This window comes from Phyllostomus hastatus, unplaced genomic scaffold (assembly GCF_019186645.2).
Source record: "Phyllostomus hastatus isolate PE091 unplaced genomic scaffold, TTU_PhHast_1.1 phas_contig_1, whole genome shotgun sequence".
Lineage (NCBI taxonomy): Eukaryota > Metazoa > Chordata > Mammalia > Chiroptera > Phyllostomidae > Phyllostomus > Phyllostomus hastatus.
In genome coordinates this window covers 9961967-9985056 of record NW_025333498.1, presented here as the reverse complement: position 1 = coordinate 9985056, position 23090 = coordinate 9961967, and the positions used below count along the sequence as shown (strand labels likewise).

The 23090-nt window shown below is 34.4% G+C and overlaps 1 protein-coding gene across 2 annotated transcripts in view; it reads left to right on the top strand.

Moving 5' to 3' along the window:
* DNAJC10 (DnaJ heat shock protein family (Hsp40) member C10) overlaps positions 1 to 23090 on the top strand; it is a 44588-nt gene that overhangs the window by 13037 nt on the left and 8461 nt on the right. For both annotated transcript variants that reach the window (XM_045816977.1, XM_045816930.1), the window contains exons 7-17: positions 507 to 600; positions 1735 to 1812; positions 2442 to 2485; positions 4496 to 4633; positions 7700 to 7789; positions 8574 to 8687; positions 9123 to 9237; positions 14471 to 14598; positions 15571 to 15687; positions 20641 to 20742; positions 22011 to 22166. In XM_045816977.1, coding sequence (XP_045672933.1) covers positions 507 to 600; positions 1735 to 1812; positions 2442 to 2485; positions 4496 to 4633; positions 7700 to 7789; positions 8574 to 8687; positions 9123 to 9237; positions 14471 to 14598; positions 15571 to 15687; positions 20641 to 20742; positions 22011 to 22166 — 1176 coding nt within the window. The remainder of the gene's footprint in view (positions 1 to 506; positions 601 to 1734; positions 1813 to 2441; positions 2486 to 4495; positions 4634 to 7699; positions 7790 to 8573; positions 8688 to 9122; positions 9238 to 14470; positions 14599 to 15570; positions 15688 to 20640; positions 20743 to 22010; positions 22167 to 23090) is intronic.

Here is a 23090-nt window from a genome sequence, read left to right as displayed (position 1 = left end):
GGTTCAGTGGGCAGGGCGTCATCCTCGCTGGTTGGATTCCTAGTCAGGGGACGTGCCTGGTTTGCTGATTTGGTCCCATAGCTGGGTCACGTGTGAGAAGCAACCAGTCAGTGTTTCTCTCCCTCTCTTTCTTCCTCCCTTTCCCTCTAAATAACTAACTAAACAAATAAAATCTCTTTTAAAAAAATATAATGTAACTGATATGCATATTCTACTTTGTAATTTACAAAGTATTTTACAAGTATTGTCTCATTGAATATAAAGTTAGGATATCCCTTTCTTCCAGTTTTAAGTGATGAAACTGATAAGTATTAGGTATAGTATTATTAAAATGTCTTCCATAAATCTATATAATCAAGAATATCAGCATATCATTTGGAAATAACTATACATTTGAGAGACAGATCTTACAGTGTTATTTGAAATGATGTAGAATCAAAAGTATTTGGTATTAGTGGGTTTAAAAAAAAGTGAAAACTGTGTCTCTTTTTATTTTAAAAAAATAGGCTGCAGTGAAATACCATGGTGACAGATCAAAGGAAAGTTTAGTGAGTTTCGCCATGCAGCATGTTAAAAGTACAGTGACAGAATTATGGACAGGTAATTTATTTTCTTAATTTGTTTGATTTTCAAGTCTACTTTGAAATTGATGTTTTAAGTTTTTCACTGGCAATATTAGTATTTTGGTCATAATACTGTAATTTTAAAATATTTTTCCATGCTTTTCAAAAGGTAATTGTGTTATTTCATTTCACCTCTACTAAGTAGTAGGCATTTAACAAATGAATAATATGTGTACCGAAACTAAAACAATTAAGATATGGGAACTAGATATGAAATGAAAAGGCAAATTTCAAAATGCAACTAAATGTTTAGTAAACTAAAGTGTTTTATCACTTTCTTAAGTATAATATATTGGGCAGTAAATATCTGTCCAGTTTAATTTTTAAGTTTAAAAAATCTTCTAATATTAGGCTTTTCATTTATCAAGTGATTTTAGGTGAGTTATTTAACTGTTCTGTATTACCCATGAAATGATGGTATTCACATCTAAAGAGATCCTTATGTCATTCACTTAAGACCAGTTATATCTCTGAAACTATGTTAAATACTAGGCTTCAGTAATAAAATATATAACCTTTGCCTTCGGGACCTCATTATTTTAGCAAGGAAGACATTAGTAAACCATTAAAATTTAATATAGTAACTGTCATACTAAAGGTAAGCTAGAGAATCTGAAGGATGTTGCAGACTCAGGTGGGGAAAAGAGGAAAGGTTAGAAACTACTACTGGAGTGAAGTCAGACCCAGGCTGTCATGAACATGAAGAGGAAGCCTTAAAGGCTCCCTGTATATTTGGGAAATTGACAGTACTTCATGAATCTCCCTGGGAAATTGACAGTACTTCATGAATCTAACAAAAGGATGAGCAATGCCCTGGAGTGGCATGGGGAAAAACAGGGCTCACTGAATGGAAGGAAAAGCTCAGATCATGAGGGGCCTTTCTTACCAATTTGAGTTTCTTAATGAAATAGTGAATTTAGATTGTACATGATGAAAAAACTGGAGAGCCAGTGAATGAAATTGACATGCTTAAGAGGATTTTTAGGAAATCCTGAATACTAAAGAGTGGATTGGAAGAGGGTGAGATTAGAAGGGAAAAATCATTTAGAAAACTGTTATCATTATTGAGTAATAAGTAAGTGATCAGAAATTTGCTTTATTTTCTTTTAAGGGAATTTTGTTAATGCCATACAAACTGCTTTTGCTGCTGGTATCGGCTGGCTGATCACTTTTTGTTCCAAAGGAGGAGGTAATTTTATTATTTTGTTATGATGAAGAGACCGTGACATAATTTTTAAATGACAATCTTTACTTTTTCATCCTTATTGAGATATCATTGAATAGCATTGTATAACTTGAAGGTGTCAACGTTTTGATCTGATACACTTACAAAATGATTACTGGCATAGCATTAGCTAACACCTCCATCCTGTCAAATAACTGCCGTTTCTTTTTTGTAGTGATAACAGTTACTATCTACTCGTTTAGCAACTCTCAAACATGTAATACACTATTACTAGCTATAATCACTATATGCTGTATATACTAGATCCCCAGGACTTGTTAATCTTATAACTGGAAGTGTATACCCTTAGACTAGGTGACCATCTTTAGCATGCTACTCTAATTCAGTACTTCATACTATAATTTATACCCAAGGTTATATTTTATTTAAAAAAATAGTTACCTCTTTTATTATTTTATGCATAAGAGGTGTGTAGAATGAGACTTGGACTGCATATCTACCTAGTAAATAAAGATTTCGCTATTTACCAGTAGAGCTTAATACATCACCTAAAAATCAGTGTGGTAGTCTGAGGAAAGGCAAATTAAAGTATAGACTTAAAGCTGAAGCTGCCTGCTATTTTTTTCCTCTAGATTGTTTGACTTCACAGACACGTCTCAGGCTTAGTGGCATGTTGGTAAGCATCAGTTATTTTGTAAAACTACATAGCCATGTTAAAAAAAACACATTTTAAAAGATTCCAAATATTTTCTTTGGTAGTCTCTTGAACACTTATTTGTCATCTTTCTTGTTTTCTGATAAATATATTCATAGCTGTAGGTTTCTAACTAATTAGCTGTGTTCAATATATTTTTAAGTATATTTCATTGATTATGCTATTACAGTTTTCCCAATTTTTCCCCCTTTAGCCCTCCTCTACCCTGTACCCCCCAACTCTCCAGCATTCCCTCCCCCTTAGTTCATGTCCATGGATTGTACATATAAGTTGACTTCTGTTTCCTATACCATTTTTTACCTCTCTCTGTCTATTTAATGCCTGCCAATTATGCATCTTCTTCCATGTGCCCTTCCCCTCCATTACTCCCTTCCCCACTGAAAACCCTCTATGTGATGTCCATTTCTCTGATTCTGTTCCTGTTCTAACAGGACAGGATTCCATGGAATCCATGGAAACAACATGAAATCCTGTTCCATGTTGTTTGCTTAGCTTTTGTTTTCATTGTTTTTCTTTCTTTCTTTTTTTTAGGTTCATTTGTTCATAGTTGTGAGTTTGTTGTCATTTTACTATTCATATTTTTATCTTTTTCTTAGATAAGTCCCTTTAACATTTCATAGATGAACTCCTTTAATGTGACCTTATCTGGGAAGCTCTTTACCTGCCCTCTCATTCTAAATGATAGCTTTGCTGGGTAGGATAATCTTGGATGTAGATCCTTGACTTTCATGACTTCAAATACTTCTTTCCAGCCCCTTTTTGCCTGCAGGGTTTCTTTTGAGAAATCAGCTAATAGTTTTATGGAAACTCCTTTGTAGGTAACTCTCTCCCTTTCTCTTGCTACTTTTAGGATTCTCTCTGTATTTAATCTTGGGTTACTTAATGATGATGTGCCTTGGTGTGTTCCTCTTTGGGTCCAACTTCTTTGGGACTCTCTGGGCTTCTTGGACTTCCTGGAAGTCTGTTTCCTTCACCAGATTGGGGAAGTTTACCTTCATAATTTGTTCAAATAAGTTTTCAATTTGTTGCTGCTGTTGTTCTCCTTCTGGCACCCCTATAATTTGGATTTTGGAAAGTTTCAAGTTGTCACAGAGGTTCAAAAGTCTCTCTTAATTTTTTTGAATTCTTGTTTCTTCATTCTGTTCTGGTTGGCTGTTTATTTCTTCCTTTTGTTCCAAATCATTGCCTTGAGTCGTGATTTCCTTCCTGTCACTGTTAGGTAGAATAATCTTGGTTCCCTGAATATTTTGGGTATCTTTCATTTGTTCTTCCATTTTTCAACCAAGCTCAGTCAGTTCTGTGAGCATTCTGATTACCAGAGCTTTAAATTCTCCATCAGGTAGGTTGCTATCTCCTCGTTGCCTAGCTCTCTTTCTGAAGTTTTGCTCTGTTCTTTCATTCGGGCCCTTTTTCTTTATTCTGGGCACCTGCTAAATTGTAAGGGGGCGGGGCCTTAGGTATCCTATGTTCTATATATTTCAACATGAGGTTCTTTCATTGTCATTTGCTGCTAAGTATTCTGTAATTTAATTATGAATTCCTCTTTAACCAGAGTTATATATTCATGTTTTTGTCATTTCCAAACTTTATTTTTTTTGTCATGTTATTTATTTATTCAACTCTCATCATATTATGGTTGGGGAATAGTCTTTATTGTTGAAACTCCTTTTGTGGGTTGGGATTTTGCCATTATGGAAATTCTACATGTACTCAAAAATAATGTTCTCCATGTATGTTTAATGTAATTTTATATCTATTAGATCAAATTGTAATTGTTCCTGAGTTAACATTAATTTTAAAGTACCCTGTTAATAATATTGTTATTCAAATCTGCATCTTTTCTTAGTGTTGTATAAAACACAGTTTAATTTACCATAGTAAAGTTGATTTTTTTTGCTAAATAAAGCTAAATCCCTTTGACTTTTTCTTCCCTTGCAACACAACCTATTTTTTTTGTTTTTTCCATCTTAGGATGGTCTTGTCAATGTAGGCTGGATGGACTGTGCCACCCAGGCCAACCTTTGTACAAGTCTGGATATTACAACAAGCACTACTGCCTATTTTCCTCCTGGAGCCACTTTAAATAGCAAAGAGAAAAGCAGTGTTTTGGTATGAATCATTTTCATTTCTTTAAATGCACACATTTAAATACAGTTTTGTAAACAATGAGCAAGAAAATAAATCATTTTATATCATCTGAATGTGGAACATTTAATAACTTAGAACAAATATTTTCAGGGATTTTGTTTGTACTTCAGTTTGTAAATTCTCCTGTAAGAATTATTTTTAACTGGCATAAACCATTATACTTTTAAACCCCAGAGGTATAGAATACATTCTCAGGTTAAATGAATTTCCACTGGTTTTGTTTTATTTGTATAAAATACACATCATTGGTAGGTTTGCCTGGAACCCGGTATCTTTTTCTTTAAGCACCCATTAGATTCTGGTATAAACTCAGTTTAGAGATCTACTGGTATGGTTCATCTCCCTGATTTTATACTGAGGATCAAACTAGTTGTCAAGGAGTTAGGATAAATAATGGGATACAAACAGGTCCCAGGAAACCCCCAAAAGAAAATAAAGGACTCTGATAAAGAACAAACTTCTTTTAGTTTTCTGTGTTTTAATATTTTGATGTTGATAAAGATACATATTCATTACAGAAATTCTTAACAGTAGAGAAATGTTTAAAGAAAGATGCAAAATTAACTAAAACCGCATCACCAATATACTAGCACCATCAAATTTTAGTAAATACCCTTCCAGATCTCTGCTTAGGTATGCATACGGTTATGACTTGGTGCTGATGACGCTCCAGTTTTATCTGTGGCCTAGGTCTCTGCTCTGCACTCCAGGTTTTAACATCTCTCCTGGGATATTAATTGATGTCTCAAACTTAGCTATAACTATGCTCCTGATAGTCCCTAATAAATCTGCTCTACCCACAGTTTTCCCCATGTCAGTTCATAAAATATATATACATGTACTAATATATATAGTACTTACATGCAATATATACATATATACACACACACACTGTATTTCATGTGTATAATGTGCTCCCATGTAACTCACACCCATGTTTTGTGCCCGTTGTTATACCCATGGTATGTAGTCATTATAGCCATGTATGATGCACATCCTTATTTTTCCCTCCAAAGTTTGGGTAAAAAAGTGTGCTTTATACAAAGCAAAATACAGTACATGCACACATGTATTTAGTTACCAACAATCCCTGAATTGTAATTCATAGACTAAAAGTATCATATTTACTCAGTCCTCCCTTAATAGATACTTAAGTTATTTCTACTTTTTTATTATTATAAGCAGTATTGTAATGAACAACCTTGTTCATCTTTTTGCACTTGTTCAGTTATGTATAGAATGAGATAGACTCTGCCATTTTAAATTCAATTCTTACTGCCAGACTGCCCTACAGAACTTTGTGTTTGCTAACCCTGTGCCATCAGTTCGTGAGGTTTGCTTATACCTTTGCTTTACCAACAGTTAAAACAGGGTCTTACCTTCTGTAAACTACAACCTCAGATTTTAGTGAGATCGTTGAGTTTTCTGATATAAACTGCAAGCTCAGATATGACCTTAGAAGATATAAATGAATGATACTGGAAATGTAATAATCAGGAGTGATGAATTAGATAGTCCTTGTCCCTTCTAAAAGCATTCAAGTTAAAAAAAAAAATGTGAGACATTGTGCCAGCTAAACATGTCTGGAAGGTGAAATTCAGAGACTGGACAGTATCCTTTTATAGACACGACTGCCAGGGTTTACACTAAGACAAACAAACAGGTTTATGAGGAGGTTCTAGGGGATTCGTCACAAACATTTACAAGCCTCCATAGCAGTGTTTTTAGTGAAATCTTCATAATGAATGTGACTAAAGTGAATGAGCTCTAGTACTGGGCATGAAAGAATTCCGTTGCACTGGCCTTTTAAGGACTTCAGTAACAAAATATTTCATAAAGAGTTTTCAGAATATTTATGCTATAGATTTAAAAAGTTTTCAGGAAAAAAGCTGAGTTTTCTGTTCTTATTCCCATTGTTTCTATCCATATGGTTATGCTTTTATCAAGCACAATTAAACTGTGAATACAGTGGTAGTTTCTACAAGTTTTTAATGGAGTTTGAGATTTTTCAGGTAATACTGTGTTTGAATTTTCAAACATGGATTTTTTGTAAGGAATGATATACATTAAACTGTCTTTTCAACCATATATTTCTTGATACAACCAGTGCTGCGCTCTATGCAGTAACAGCTACTTCATTGAGAATTAGACCAACAGAGATCGTTCTGTATGAAAATACGCTGAGGGTAAAGTGCAGACGGAAATAAAGGAGATGTGTTGGCAGGGAGGTGTGCCTTGTTTCGTTATTCGTATCTTAAAGGAGAGACCTCGATCTAATATTTAAAATAAGAGTTTTATCAGTATAGTTTACTCTGCAAAACTCATGGTTTTTGGATATTATTTTTGAAAACCTTTAATAAAGTGTATTCTGATTTTCCAGTTATAAGTTCTTATCTTAATTCCTATTAATTGTTGGTTGGGTGTGAGTGTCTTGGATCATCAAATGTTCTAGTGTTTTAACAATTCTTAAAGAATTTGTAATGCGGTGGCATTCTATGGAACATTATAGTTTCATTCTGTGGAATATGGTTTGCATTAAAATTGCATTGAACGTAATGTATGTAATACAGCTTTTTCTTCATGATCCAGAAGTTCTCCAGGTTATTGTGAGGATTATTTTAGAATACACAGGTCAGTTAATAGAAAATTCCAGGTAATAAAACACCTAATAATAGAATTTGTTTTACATAACTTTTTTAAAGAAACAGGGACGGGTGGAAATGGGAGGGAGGAGGGGAGGGTTGGGTGGGTGGGTTGGGATGGGAGTAAAAGAGAAAATTGTACTGCAACAACAATTTAAATAAAATTAAAAAAAAAGAAATAGCTAAGTTATGCAATTTTTAATCAATTGTCAGAATATGGTAATAGTTTTCTTGGAGAGGGGAAGACAACATTTAGAATAAATAGATTGAAAATTGTTTAACTTCTATAACTATTTTTTTTAATTCTTTTGTGGAAACAAAAAAACAAAGACTAAAATAAATGGATGTTGATTAAAAAGATTATGATCTGATTCTTTTATTCCAGTTTCTTAATTCATTGGATGCTAAAGAAATATATTTGGAAATAATGCATAATCTTCCAGATTTTGAACTACTTTCGGCAGACACACTAGAGGTAATATTTTTATAATAATTAATAGAAATGTTGGTAACATTTAAAGTCTTAATAGTTTAGAATCAGCATTTACTTTATTCATCACCAGAGAGAAAGTAGCACTTTCAAAGGATTTCATTTGAGCCAACTCTAAGTTAAACTCATAATTGCTGGGGCTGCTGGTGTTACAGCAAGGATCAGTAATTTCATAAAGCCTAACCAGTCCCAAAAGGTTTCAGTAGTGTCAGAAAAGGCAAGATTTTGATCACAAAGCCACTTTGGATTTGATTGGGAACTTGATGTTCTTTCTTGCAAAACTATTTATATTATTCACTGGAAATTAAGAAGCAACTTTAGAAATACTTAGTTTATAGTAGAGTCAATTTTTTTTCCTACTTATTTATCCCAGAGCTTTCTAAGTCCATCATCCCACCAGAGTTTTTGGTAAACCTGGAAAAGCTGACTTGCCCCACCTCCCAACATTTTAGCTATATGCATTTAAAACCATATAGCAAATATTTTTTACATTATTATAAAATAAACCACCTTTTGGCACAGTTGTCTACATTAAGATTTTATAATGTAGTGACTCTTACCCTTCTCTAATTTCATGTGATTGATTTACATAGCATTATTCCAGATAAACTATAAAATAAGAATATGGATGTGTCCGAATATTGGACATTATTTTGAAGTGTAATGGGTAGGATTGTTAAAATTAATTTAAGAGAATAATAAGTAAATACTAGAACTCAAAATTTTCTGTCTTTAACATTACTTTTTAATTTACTAAATCACTTTTAAGGATCGTTTGGCTCATCATCGATGGCTCTTATTTTTTTATTTTGGAGAAAATGGAAATTCAACTGATCCTGAGTTGAAGAAACTAAAGACTCTACTTAAAAATGAACATATTCAAGTAAGAAAAATTATTCTGCCCAGCTTTCTGCTAGTGTGTTTTATTAATACATAAAATTATACTTTAAATAACTAGTTTTCTTACACAGTATATGAAAATGTCAACCTTTTTCTCTTTTTAGCTGCTTGAGACTCACATGAAAAGTTTTTTTTCCTCCCCACCCCAAGATTATATAAATATTCTCTACATTTTTAGAAGGGTGGCTTTCTTAACTTATATTATCTCAAGTATTTGAATTCTAGGAAATTTTTTTTTAAACTAAATTGAGTTTCAGTGTTAAATGTAAATTATTTCTGTCTCTTATATTTACAGCCCATTAACTTCTGTTTAGAAACTGTGTTAGAGTAATGTCATTTTGTGATTACCTTTATAAATATTTAATTGTATGGAGAAGATTTTATTTTCGTCAAATTGAACCTTCTCTTTCTACTCCAGATTGGCAAGTTTGACTGTTCCTCTGCACCGGCCATCTGCAGTGATCTCTATGTTTTCCAGCCATGTCTAGCAGTGTTTAAAGGACAAGGAACCAAAGAATATGAGATTCATCATGGTAAGAGGGAAAAAATGAAAAAAAAATTATCTTCATTTTCAAATAGTATAGGCAAACCTCAGAGATATTGTGGATTTGGTTCCAGACCAACAGAATAAAGCAAGTTGTAATCGTTTTGCTGGTGGAGGGTCTTGCCTTCCATTTGTAAAAAAATGCAACATCTGTGATGCGCAGTAAAGCAAAGTGCAATAAAACAAGGTATGACTGTGATTTTACTTTTTACCTTGTATGGACATACTTATAAATAATTTTGCTCTCATTTATCAGTAAATTTGTTTCTTGCAGGGAAAGACATTTTGAATTAGTTATTTTATATTCTTTATTCTTGGCCAGTGTTTCAGCAAGAACTGTGATGACATGTTAGACTAGGAAGGAATTTAAGTGCATTTCTTGCTTGTTGACAAAAGTAAGTAGCACCTACAGTTTTCATTCCAGTTTGCCAAATGTAGCATCTCAGCCATTATGGGCAATTTATAAATATTCATTCAGATTTTTCCTCAACCAGACTACCAAACATCTCCATTAACTGTTTTGTCATCTTTCTTGAATTTATAACTACATTTCTGCATTTTAGCTTGTTTGGGACTTTAGCTCTGCATTCAAGCAAAGTTCCAGTTCCTAGGGTTTGGTATACATCATAGTCCCTGTCCTGGAAAAGGTGAAATGTAGCAAAAGAGACAAACTATTAACTAACACACAGTTAAGTGAGTAACAGATATTTGCCTGTTATGTGACAAACTCTGTTTTAGGTATTAGGAATGCAAAGTTGTAAGACATGGACTTTGCTCTCAAGATGCTTAAAATATCTAGTGCAGGTGAGAGGAAGGAGATCTATAAACAAATATGAAAACCATTGTAATGGGTATTATGTATAAGTTAATTAAATCAAATACAGAGACTTCTGCATAGTATAGGTCAGGAGGTACTATGTGAATTGAGGTAACATTTGAAAGCTCAGTTTCCCAAAGTAAGTACAGAAGAACAAGAACTTTGTCCCTTTAAGCCACAGGAACTATATGAACAGAGCTTGCTTGGCAAAGTAATCCTAGTAATAACTACTATTTATTCTGCACTTTCCCTAAGATAGACGTTTTTCTAAAGGCTTTGCATACTTGTGCACTTTCATTTTTTTATCTTCACAACAATCCAGCAAGGGGACAAACTTAGAGACTTAGAAAGAAAGGTCAAATTACTTTTAGCCCATGACAACAACCAGTAACCAGTCAAGGTAGATTTTTGTATCCAAATATGTCTGCTCCAAAGCCTAGGCTTACAGCTAATTAAATATTACCTCCTTAAAGTTCTAGAAATGACCAAGTTTTAATAATGGAGTTCTGTTCTTTTTTACCTCTAAAATCTTTCTCAGGTTCCCCCTCTTCTCTGCAGTTGTGGCCTTATTTCAGGTCCATAATCTCCTTCATGTACAATATCATCCTCTGATACAGTTTTCTGTTTCATAGCCTTTCTCCTTTACAATTTGTTACTGATTTTATTTGCATCTATTGCCCTTGAACATCTAGAACATTCTCATGTCACTTTTCTGCCTTGACTCCAGATTTCTTTTCAAATAAATTTCTTATTTCTTCTCATAGAAGCAATGGCTTTGTCTGTTTTGCTCATTGCTCTATTTCCAGCACCTAGAATGGTGCCTGGTGTGTAGTAGGAACTCAGTATTTAGTTGTTAAATTAACAGGATGCATTCACATTCTGCCTCTGCTGGCATTTTTGGCCTTATCACTCATCTCTGCCCTTCCAAATAATCATAGCTCCAGCTACTTGGGGATCCTTGAAAACACAATGTTCCTTCACTCTTCAGTGCCTTCGTACAGAAGTTTTCTTTCTCCTGCATTGTAATCCTTCCTTCCTGACCCTCAAAATATAGGCATTGGTGAAAGTAGGTTTATACTTGTGAGTATGTGAAACAGATTTTATTCTTGTATTTATTCATTGAATTCTCCATATGAACAGCTATAAACCTAGTGTTGTCCAGCTCTTTATTTAGCAAACTCTAAATCACCCTTCAAAACTTGGCCTAGTATCCCCCCCCAGGAAATACACTAGGAATCCCCCAAGTATTATACTTTCTTTTATGTGCTGTCACTAATTTTATAGCATAATTTAAATCATTTCTTTGGATTTAAATAGGTATTGGTCATGTGCATGTACTACTTATACAAGGGAGAGGGGAAAATTGTGAAATTTACTTAATCTCTACCTTAAACAACATTATGGACTAGTAAGGAAAGCAGACAAGTCAATGGTCATATATTAAAATGCCTGAAGTGGGGAGTATTACCTATTTCTGAGTAGTAAATTACCACAAAAATTAGTGATTTAAACGACATTTATCAACTCACACAGTGTCTTGGTGTTCAGGAATCTGAGAAGAGCTTAGCTGAGTAGTTCTTTTCATGAGGTTGTGGTCAAGATAGGTGAGGGCTCTAGTCATCTGAGGGTAGAATGCGGCTGGAGGATTCGTTCTAGGCTGGCTCATGGGATAGTCAGGAGGCCTCAGTTTCTTATTACTCGAGTCTGTCTTTGGGGCTGCTCACAGTATGGCAGCTGGCTTCTCCAGAATGAATGATCAGAGAAAGGCACACACACAGAGAAGCAGCAATATCTGTTATAGTTGGATCCCACATCCACCATATTCTGTTGGTCACATATACCAACCCTGGTACACCAATGGTAAGAGTATATGAGGCCGAGATCACTAGGGGCTGTTTTGGAGACCAACCGCCAAGAGATACACATGTGTTACACCTAGGAAGAACATTTAGGAGGAGTAATTTTCTGAGGCTAAAGAAAGCAATCTCTTCTTTGAGATCTAAAGTATAAGTAATGTTTACTTAAATGAAGAGGTGGCAAACACATTCTAAGCAAAGAAACCAGCAATTGTATTCATGGACTCTTAAGAGAGAGTTATTCTTAGAAAGCAAGACAGGATAGCTGGAATGTTGAATGTTGGAAAAGAATGAGGCTTGAGGGTGGAGAGGGCACCAGGGGTCCAAATTATGTGTTACATGTGTGAGGTAAAGGAATTTGGACTCTGTGATGAGGATGAAGCATCAGAAGCATTCATGGATTTAACAGAGATAGGATTTTAATAGTTTTGCATTTTAGAAAGGTGACTGGAAGCCTAGAGTGATTAGAAGCAAGACTGGAAGAAGGGAGAGCAGATAGAAGCCTGGTGCAATCATTTATGTAAGAAAAATGGCTGCTTATTAAATAGTGTAATGTGGATGGGAAAAAGTGGGCAGAGTTTTTAAAATAACAGGAATACAAAATCGGTATAACTTGATGATTGTGTAGACGTGGGAGAAGAGGAGGAGAAGACCCAAGTTTCTGACTTGGTGAATTGACAGTTGAGTGACTGACTGCATCACTTCCTGCAGAGAAGAACACTGGAGGAGGAGTTGATGTGCAGTAGGCACCCCCAGTTCACAACTGAATATAGGCCTGAGCCTAAGGAGAGGAATTTGGGCCAAAAATGTAAATATAAGTAATCATGATATCAAGGAATTAAAGCTTTGGAGGAGGATGAATTTGTCTGAATGAACAGAGGGACAAGATCAGGGCTCTAAGTATCACTTTTAAGGGACAAGCTAAGAGAGGAATTCATTAAACAATTCAAGAAGCAGCAGCTGAAGAGTGGGGGGGGTAGTAGAATATGGTGTCATTATCACCGTATTTAAATATTTGTGAAATTGTCTTTTCTACTGGGCTGTAAGCTCAAGGAAAACTATCTTTTTTTTTATTTTTGCATGCCCTATGGCATTTAAAATAGGGTCTGAGACATAATAGGTACTTGACTTAATATTGACCAGAGTGAGTAAGTCAAAGGAACTGTGTGCTGGTTGAGAAAGCCATTATTTGTCAAGCCAAGGAGTACAGTGTCCAGCAGAAGTAATGCCTGCTTGATTGTGGTTGGTAGGGTAATAATATAGGCATAATAATTTATAGTTTTTTTAAAGATTTTATTTATTAATTTTTAAAGAAGGAAGGGAGGGAGAGAGAGAGAGAAAGAAACATCAATGTGCAGTTGCTGGGGGCCATGGCCTGCAATCCAGGCATGTGCCCTGACTGGGAATTAAACCTGCGATGCTTTGGTTCTCAGCCCACACTCAATCCACTGAGCTACGCCAGCCAGGGCAATTTATAGTTTTAATTTGAACATTTCACCTAAAATGTCATACAGCGTGCTTGAGTGTGATATTGGTAATGTTACAGAATTACATGCTTATGATTTTGTAATAAAAGATTTTCTAATAAAAAAGGGGATATTATTTGTGCCAGACCCTGTGTATGATCTTTAGGCAGTGGCAGCGTGATCAATGTTTTTTGCACTAGCAATGCAGAAAATGGATTACCCTGTATGTTTCAGACCATAAGATGCACCTAGGTTTTAGAGGAGGAAAATAGGGGAAAAAATTTTGAAGCAAAACATGTGGTAAAATATTTAATAACATAAATAACATAATATTTCACCAATATAAATGTAAACAGAACTCAACAGCAGCATTAACAACCATTATTCCTTACAGTCCAAAAAAATATGATAGTTAAGGAACAACAGAAAGACCAACTACATTATTGCAGTAAGCCAAACTGAATTTCAGCAGTAGCCTAAACTGAGGTTGGAGATGGCAAAAGACTGAATGGATGGAGTAGTGATACAGGAGCACAGGAAGAAGGCAAGAATCACTCTGGGAAATCTTACTTAGGCACCTAGTAGATGACTATGCTATTGCCAAGGTGGGGAAAGTAAGAAGCAATTTAGGGGGAAAATAACTTCAGTTTGGACATAATATTATGTTTGAAATGTTTATATGATTCCAGGTTAATTTTTCCACCAGCTAGTTGATAATACAGAATGTGAATTCTTAATAGAAGTCTAGGTTAAAGAAACAGAATTAGGAGTTGGACCATAGGAACAGATCAGGCAAGCATAAAATATCAATACTGCAAGGAAGTTGTAATTCTGCCACTGAGGATGAATCAACATTTTCAAAAAGATACTGACATTTTAACTGAATCCTCTGAGAAACAGAAGGGTAAAAGAAAGGGTGCTCCTGTATGTATACCTTACAAAACATTTAAACTTCACCAAAATCAATTTGTTCATAAGTTTATCTTCCTTCCTTTAGTATTTTAAGCATAAAAACTTTGAAATGTTTTTATGAATAAAAGACAGAATGTGGATTTATAACTTTTCTCTTACTCCATTTCAAAGGAAAGAAGATCCTTTATGATATACTTGCCTTTGCCAAAGAAAGTGTTCATTCTCATGTTACCACACTTGGACCTCAGAATTTTCCTGCCAGTCACAAAGAACCATGGCTTGTTGATTTTTTTGCCCCTGTAAGTTATTTTTATCTGTCAAAATTCAATATTGTCAGATTTTCTTGTTAGAGAGCAAAATAACTTTGAACCATCATGGGTACTAGATTTGTGTTGTCCAGTTTTGGCCACTACCATGCATTGCATCCAAAAGAGCACTGATGTACTTACTTCTCTAAGGATTAAGTATACGACGTCTGTACAGAAGGTATCCAGCCATGTAATATGAAAAACAGACACTTATTAAAGAAGATGCAAGATACAAGAAACACTGTACATAGGACAGTGATGCCTCAGTCCCCTTCGAAGTAGGCACCTTGGGACCTCACACAGTTTTCCCAATCTCCATCAGCTGCTCTATTGTATTTTCCTGAATCTCACCAACGCCTGAAATCTCTTCCCTTTCAAAAGGTGATTTAGTTTTGGGAACAGCCAGAAGTCACAGGGGTGCCAAATCTGGGCTGTAGAGGGGCTGAATCACCTGGGTGATTTGATGTTTCGCCAAAAAACTCTGCAGAAGACATGATGCATGAGTGGGCTTGCTGTTGTGATGAAGCTGCCAATTACCTGTTACCCATAGGTGCAGCCTTCTGAATCATCCAAATAGTTTACACAGAGGAATGTTCAAGCTTAACACAAAAATTGATGCAGATTCATTGCTCTACTTGCTCTGTCATTTTGAATGCAGTGGCCACACAGTACACATGCTCACCCAGCAGTGTATCTACCACACCCACTGACTATTTCAGTGAAGTAGTCATTGTTCATGCATGCACATTCCAATCCACTGTCCTTGGCTGCCAGGTTACATCAGTGTTGTGCAAACCATTCTTATTATATTGACAATAGCTGGAATTTTTCTGGACAGACCTAGTATAAAAGCATAAAATTTGCAACTAAGTGTAGTTTGTCTTAGCTTATTGCTAATTGCAAAAACGATGTGTTTTTTTGTTTCATTTGGCTTAGTGCTTATAAATACTTTTTCTTTTACAGTGGTGTCCACCATGTCGAGCTTTATTGCCAGAGTTACGAAAAGCATCAAAGCATCTTTATGGTCAGCTTAAGTTTGGTACACTAGATTGTACAGTCCATGAGGGGCTCTGTAACATGGTAAGGCAAAGTATTAAAAATGTGTTCTAATCCAAAATTAACGTAACAACTTCCAAACATCTACATTTAGAGTAGTAACATGTTGTTTAAACAAATTTAACAAAATTATGATGAATTAAAACATGGAATAATATATGTAGTTAAATGTAGGTATAATCTTATTTATTAAACTCAGGAAAATATTTAGTTGACTTGATAAAATATATGATTTTTAAGTTATTTTTAAGATCTTTGTATTTTTTTAACTTAATATTACATCTTGGTGGTCTATAGCTTTATTCTTTTGGTTTTTTTTGTAATAGTAGCTAATGAAAGACATTAAACAATGAATGAGATATGAGGTCAATTGATATTTATTCTTTTGTTCTAAGAAGTACTAGAAATTTTATACCTTGTGATGAAAGTATAAAGTGATCCCTGTAAAATAGTCTTGGGAAGAAAAATCAAATCTAAATGAAATCATCATCATATCTATCAGGGTATAGACAATCCAGTGACAGAGAGGTACAGGTTAAGTGACAGCATGGGTGTGTGATTTGCAAATTCTGGCACAGAGAATTTCATAGGACAAGCATCCAGTTTATTGGACAGATTTTTTGTAAGTGGAAGAAGAATAAAAAATTAAAAGACATACCATTCAAATGCAAGTTTAGGCCGCATGTGGATGCAATTCAAACAAACCAACTGCAACACTAAAGAGTGAATTGGGGGAATTTGAACACTGACAGACAAGATATCTGATGATTTGCAGGAATTATTGTTAACTTTTAAAAACCAGGAAAAAAATCCCATTTGATATAACAACAAGAAAAATAAAGTACCCTGAAATAAACCTAACCAAGGAGGTAAAAGACCTGTATGCAGAAAACTACACAACACTGAAGAAGGAAATTAAGGAAAGACACAAACAAATGGGAGCATATACCATGTTCATGGATTGGAAGAATTAACATCATCAAAATGTCCATACTACCTGAAGCAATTTATACATTCAACGCAATACCTATTAAAGTATCATTTCACAGATATAGAACAAACACAAAAAATTTATATAGAACCATAACTGACTTCGAATAGCTGCAGCATTTTGAGAAAGAACAAAGTAGGAGTTATCACAATACCTGATATCAAATTGTATTACAAGGTTACTGTAATCAAAACAGCCTGGTACTAGCATAAGAACAGACACATAGACCAATGGGACAGAATAGAGAGCCCAGAAATAAACCCAAATCTCTACAGTCAATTAATATTTGATAAAGGGGGCAGCAGCATAAAATGGAGGAAAAATAGCCTCTTCAACATATGCTGTTGGAGAACTGGACAGCTATATGCAATAAAATGAAACTTGATCACCAACTTACACCATACACAAAAATAAATTCAAGGTGAATAAAAGACTTAAATATAAGTTGTGACACAATAAAAATCCTAGAGGAAAACATAGGCAGGAAAATCTCAAGACATTCCACACAGCAACATCTTCACTGGTATGTCCCTTAGAGCAAGGGACAAAAAGGAAAGAATAAACAAATGGGACCTCATCAAAATAAAAAGCTTCTGCATGGCTAAAGAAAACATCAGTAAAATGAAAAGAGAACCAACTCTATGGGAAAACATATTTGCTAATGATAACCTCGGACAAGGGTTTAATCTCCAAAATATATAAAGAACTCATACTACTCCACTCCAGGAAAACAAATAACCCAATTAAAAAATAGCCAAAGGACCTGAACAGACACTTCTCCAGGGAGGATATACAGAGGGCCCAGAGACATATGAATCAGATGTTCAGCATCACTAGCCATGAGAAAGATGCAAATTAAAACCACAAAGAGATACCACTTTATACTGATGAGAATGGCCACCATAAACAAATCAACAAATAATACGTGTTGAACAGGACGTGGAGAAAAGGGAACCCTAATGCACCATTGGTGGGAATGCAGACTGGTGTAGCCACTGTGGAAAGCAGTATGGAATTTCCTCATTAAACTAAAAATGGAACTGCCTTTTGATCTGGCAAGTCCACTGCTGTGATTATATCCTAAGAACCCTGTAACACAAATTCATAAGAACCTATGCACCCCAATGTTCATAGCAGCACAATTTACAATAGCCAAGTGCTGGAAGCAACCTAAGTGACCTTCAGTAAATTTATAGATCAAAAAACTACAGCACATTTACACAATGGAATATTACACAGCAGAGAGAAAAGAAGGGCCTCCTACCCTTCGTGACAACTTGGGTGGAACTGGAGAGCATTATGATAAGTGAAGTAAGCCAGGAGGTGAAAGACAAATACCATATGATCTCACCTTTAAGTAGAACCCAATCAACAAAACAAGTGAGCAAAATATAACCAGAGACATTGAAATTAAGAACAGTCTGACAGTAACCAGAGCAGAAGTGGGGGAGGATAATGGGGGAAAAGAGGGGAAGGGTTTTCAGGAACAACTCTAAAAGGACTCATGGACAAAACCAAGGGGGAGTGGAAGCAGGGGAGGGATGTGGGGTGGGTGGGGAGAGAAGGGGGCAAATGCAGACGACTGTACTTGAACAACAATAAAATAATATGCTGGGGGGGGGGCAAAAAGAAAATGATAGTTTAGTTACGTGTATTTGGGGGAAGTCCATATATTTTGAATATACTGAAATATTTATGGATGAAATGATAAATTATCTGGAATTTTCTCTAAAATAATCTTGGGGTAGGACTAGAGTTGGAGAAGATACAGCTGAATTAAGAGTAGCCATGAGTGAATTATTTTTGTAGCCACGAGAGTACCTGAGACTTCATTATTCTCTGCTTTTGTGTGTATTTTAAATTAAGATTCATAAAAACTAAACTTTTTAAAAAAGATAAATGGAAGGAAATGTAGGATGAAATGCCTATGGCATCTGTAGGAGGAATAATTTTTCACCCTACCCACACATGAAGACAAACTAAATATAAAAATCAATGAATATAAATTAATTGGACTACATTAATGTTAAAACTATTGCCAAAAGGACACTATAAGCCTAACAGAACAGGCTGAAGATGTTTTTGCAGTACATATAACTAACAAAGGCTTAGTGTCCAGAATATTTAAAGATTATAAATAAATTTTTTAAAAAATAGAAGAAAAGTTTACAGACATTTTGCAGAAGAGGAAATCCAAAAAATGTAAAAAATGTGAAAAATGTTCAACTTAAGTAGTCATCAAGAAAGGACAAACTACCAAAAGAGCTCTACACCCTCCCCATCTAATCAAGTCAACACAAAATTTTGAAATCTCACAATAGCAGGTAAATGGATAAATTAATTATCCAGTCACACAGTGGAGTATTTAAAACCTGATCTCTCTTTACCAGCATGGGTAAATCTCAAAAACACAATGTAAAGTTGAAAAAAAGCAGGTTTGAGGACAGTAAAAGAATATGATAAAATTACAGAAAGCTTTTAAGTGCTCAAACATTACAGGTTGCTCCGAGTATCAGGAAGGGAAGGAAATGAGATCAAGAAAGAGAACTTCCACAGCCTGCCAGTGTGGCAAAAACAGCCAGTCCTCCTTAAATATAGGGAAGAGTTATGTGGGTATTTGTTAGATTATTCTCTTTTTATTTTCTTTTGAAATTTCATTAAAATAAGTTTAAAATGAAATAAAAGGCCTTTGGTTTTGAATTCCTTGCATGTTAGCAAAGATACAGCAATTATCTAAACTTGAATTCTAGTTTTTCTACTTTTTATCTCAATTATTAAATAAATAGCCTATAGGTAATCAAGTAAAATGCAAGGGTATAAAACTATGCTATTGGTTCACCCAGAACAAACCAGGATTCACTACTCACTAATTGATGGGTCTTGGCCTAGTTGCTTAGCCTGTCAAAACCTCAATTACTTCATCTGTAAAGTTGACTTAGTAATTTGAGCTGCTTAGTAGCATTGTTGTGAGAAACAGATTAAAAACCACATGCTGAAGTGCCAAAAAAGTGCTAGACACATAATAAGCACTTCTTAAGTGTTATGTTTAATTGTTGTTTTATTAATGTAATGAATCATTGATATATGCACTCATTTCACAAAAGTTTGAAAAATGTTTTCATTTTTCCTAAAATTACTTTTGAGCCCTGACCAATGTGGCTAAGTGGGTTGGGAGTTGTCCTGCAAACCAAAAGGTCACCGAATCAATTCCTGGTCAAGGCACATGCCTGGCTTGTGGGCCAGGTCCCTTCTGTATAAAATAAATAAATCAAAAGTTATTTTTTAATCCTAGTCAAAGATTCCATTTTCCTAATAAATGTGTCAACTTTAAAGATATAAAGTTCAATGATGGCAAATCTACAGATTCTTTTCATTTTTTAAAAAAATAAAAATTAAAACTTTAAAGAAATGCTTCCTTAGTTCCTGTTAATTCTGAGGAGGAAACTGTAGTGTTTTGTACTATAAAAGCTATCTTGAACATAAAGAAAAAATAGCCACATTCTTAGGACATGATTCATAATTCTTTAACCTAAAGTATAGTTATGGTCACATTAATTATTAATATATTTCTTTATTCATGCTATTCTATTTGCTTGATTTTCTTCTACTTCTAGACAATTAGAATACTTATTAGGGCATCAGAAATGACTTATGCTAGAAATTAGCCTGCTCTTTGCAGCCTCATGCTTCTTAGTTCTGGAGAGTAAAAAGGCACCAAGCCCTTAATTCCCCATGCTCACCTCTCTGTGTTTCATGCCTATGGATTTTATATCCAACGGAGTACCTATAAATAAGGGCTAGGTACTCATCAGTACCATTTTCTTTGTAAAAGTTGGCCAGGCTAAAATTTTTCAGTCATCAGCCATTTTAGCAATGAGTTTTTTAAATCTTACTGTTACTTAAGTAAAGATAAGCTGGTTATAAATTTGAAACAAATAGGTTAAATGTATAAAATCATGTTCAATTTGTCTTTTCATTCTTAACAGTATAACATCCAGGCTTACCCAACAACAGTGGTGTTCAACCAGTCCAACGTGCACGAGTATGAAGGACATCACTCTGCCGAACAGATCCTGGAGTTCATAGAGGTGGGGTTTTTACTGCTGTTCAATTACAGTTGTCTCACAGAAATATTGTAAGTTAATTCTATAGTATTGTGAAGTGCAGAGATATATAAGTTAAGTTCATGGCTATAGATCCTTCTGTGTATGTGTACACTTTGTATAAATAGTTAATCATGTTTAATAACAGGATTTATTCTTTTTGTGCCAAAATATTTTCTAACAAGAAAATGAATTTCTTAAATTTTTCTAATGTTTTATTATATACTTACTATAACACTAAGAATAAGTGTGTTTTGTTTATTAGCTGGTTCAGTGCCTTGTACATAGTAGACACAGCTATTTATTAAATATGTGAAATAATTTTTCATAAAGCTTTGCCATATGCCCTCCATGTTTTCTCAGATAGAAGCACCACAGCTTATTTCTTTTAGGTCCCATATAGATGAGATAGGAGTAAGCTCATTATTATCCAGGAAATGTGTGGGGGCAGTCCGACCCAACTCCCACTAGAGGGCCCCTTTCCAGCCTGGGCAGCTATGCCACACCTGTGTGATTATAATCACACAGAAGTGCCCTGTATCTAGAGCATCTTCTGTTTTCCCGCTAATAGTCTTGCTTGGCTATAGTAGTTAACAGGGTTCCTAAGAATAAAAAATTTTAGCTTATTATTTATGCAGTGACCACTCTATTCTCTGTTCTACTCTTCTCTCCCTCCTTCTCCAGAATAATAGTTTTTGGTTTTGATTATTTTCCCCAATGAAGCTAACATCTTCCTTACTATTACCCAATAATGACAGACTGAAGCTTTGTTAAAACAGCATCGGAACAAGTAGAGATCTGTAGAGACATTGTGTAGTATCTCCCATCAGAATGGCAGGAAAATAGATGTGTAAGGCTTTCCATTATTAATTAAATAATGGGTCATTTCCAGCCATTCATTGGTTTCAGAACTGAATATGGCGAATGTAGACATCTGGGCAACTCTTGGAAATCCTGCCTTATCTACTCATAATCTTAAATAAAGTTGCCTCTTTATTTTAGTGATACATAGAAATAGCAACAAAATATACCTTGATTTAAGAAGACTGATAGTCAAAATCCAAACAATAAATTAGGGATTATTTCTTCCTTTTAAAAATAATTCACTATAGATACTCTTTAAAATATCCTTAGGTATCTTTTTACCATTCAAAAACAATTTTTTCTAAATGACAGATGCCAACAGTTTGCCAAGAATATATGAAAAACTCTTTTGTTTACATCTGTTACAATGAAAGCTGTGTTGTCTTTAGGATCTTAGGAATCCTTCGGTGATCTCCCTGACACCTGGTACTTTCAGTGAACTAGTTAAACAAAGAAAACATGACGAAGTCTGGATGGTTGATTTCTATTCTCCGTGGTGTCATCCATGTCAAGTTTTAATGCCAGAATGGAAAAGAATGGCCCGGGTATAGTAAACTAGCTTATTTTAAATCTTACCATTTAATAAGGATGTTTATTGAACAGAATTATTTTGAAACTGAGATGAGTAAGCCTACTTCTAGGTTTTGACTTATTTAATAACAATTCTGATCATACCACTTAGATTCCACTCAGTTTCTGTCTGTTAGGTGAATATAGAGAATAATTACCCTTTTTGTGTGTCACTGCATACATATTTAACCAGATTTCTGCCAAAGTTGACCCAAAATTCTACTTTATTTTGTAATGAAATGTATCTGCTTTTTTATTTTTAGATCTTAAATGTATAGTTTTTTTCACAACTGTAGGACTTAAAAACAAAAAATAGCCTTGATTTATAACACATTGGATTTTTTAAATTTCATTCACATAGAAATAGTGTTACATAAAAAGATTGGAAAAATAAAAAGATAGTGTTACATAAAAAGATAGTGTTACATAAAAAGAGTGTTCCATGAAAGATTGGAAAGAATTATTTAAATACCAGAATGGAAAATGCAGTACTATTTTATATTTATTTCTAATATTAAAAAAAATTAACAAACCTATGAGTTAAAGTGATTACTGGTATCTAAACATTTGAGGTAAATACAATTTTGTGCTCTACTCATTAAAATTTTAAAATTCAGATATGAATCAGAATGCTCCCCACAGCCCATGTCTCCATTTGAAAAAATCAGTCCTTGAAACAGCATTGCGAAGACCTTCCTTAGTTCTTGGTTTTAATACTTTGAATTTTAGAAATATATTATTTTCCCTATGTAATAGGTAGATGAAATCAATTATTTAATATGCAATAATTGCACTAGGTAGGAACCTAACTACAAAATTAGATTTCTAGTTTATGTTCTATTATATGTGAAGCCCTTACTCATCTTTACTTGATGAAAATCACTGATAAATAATACAGT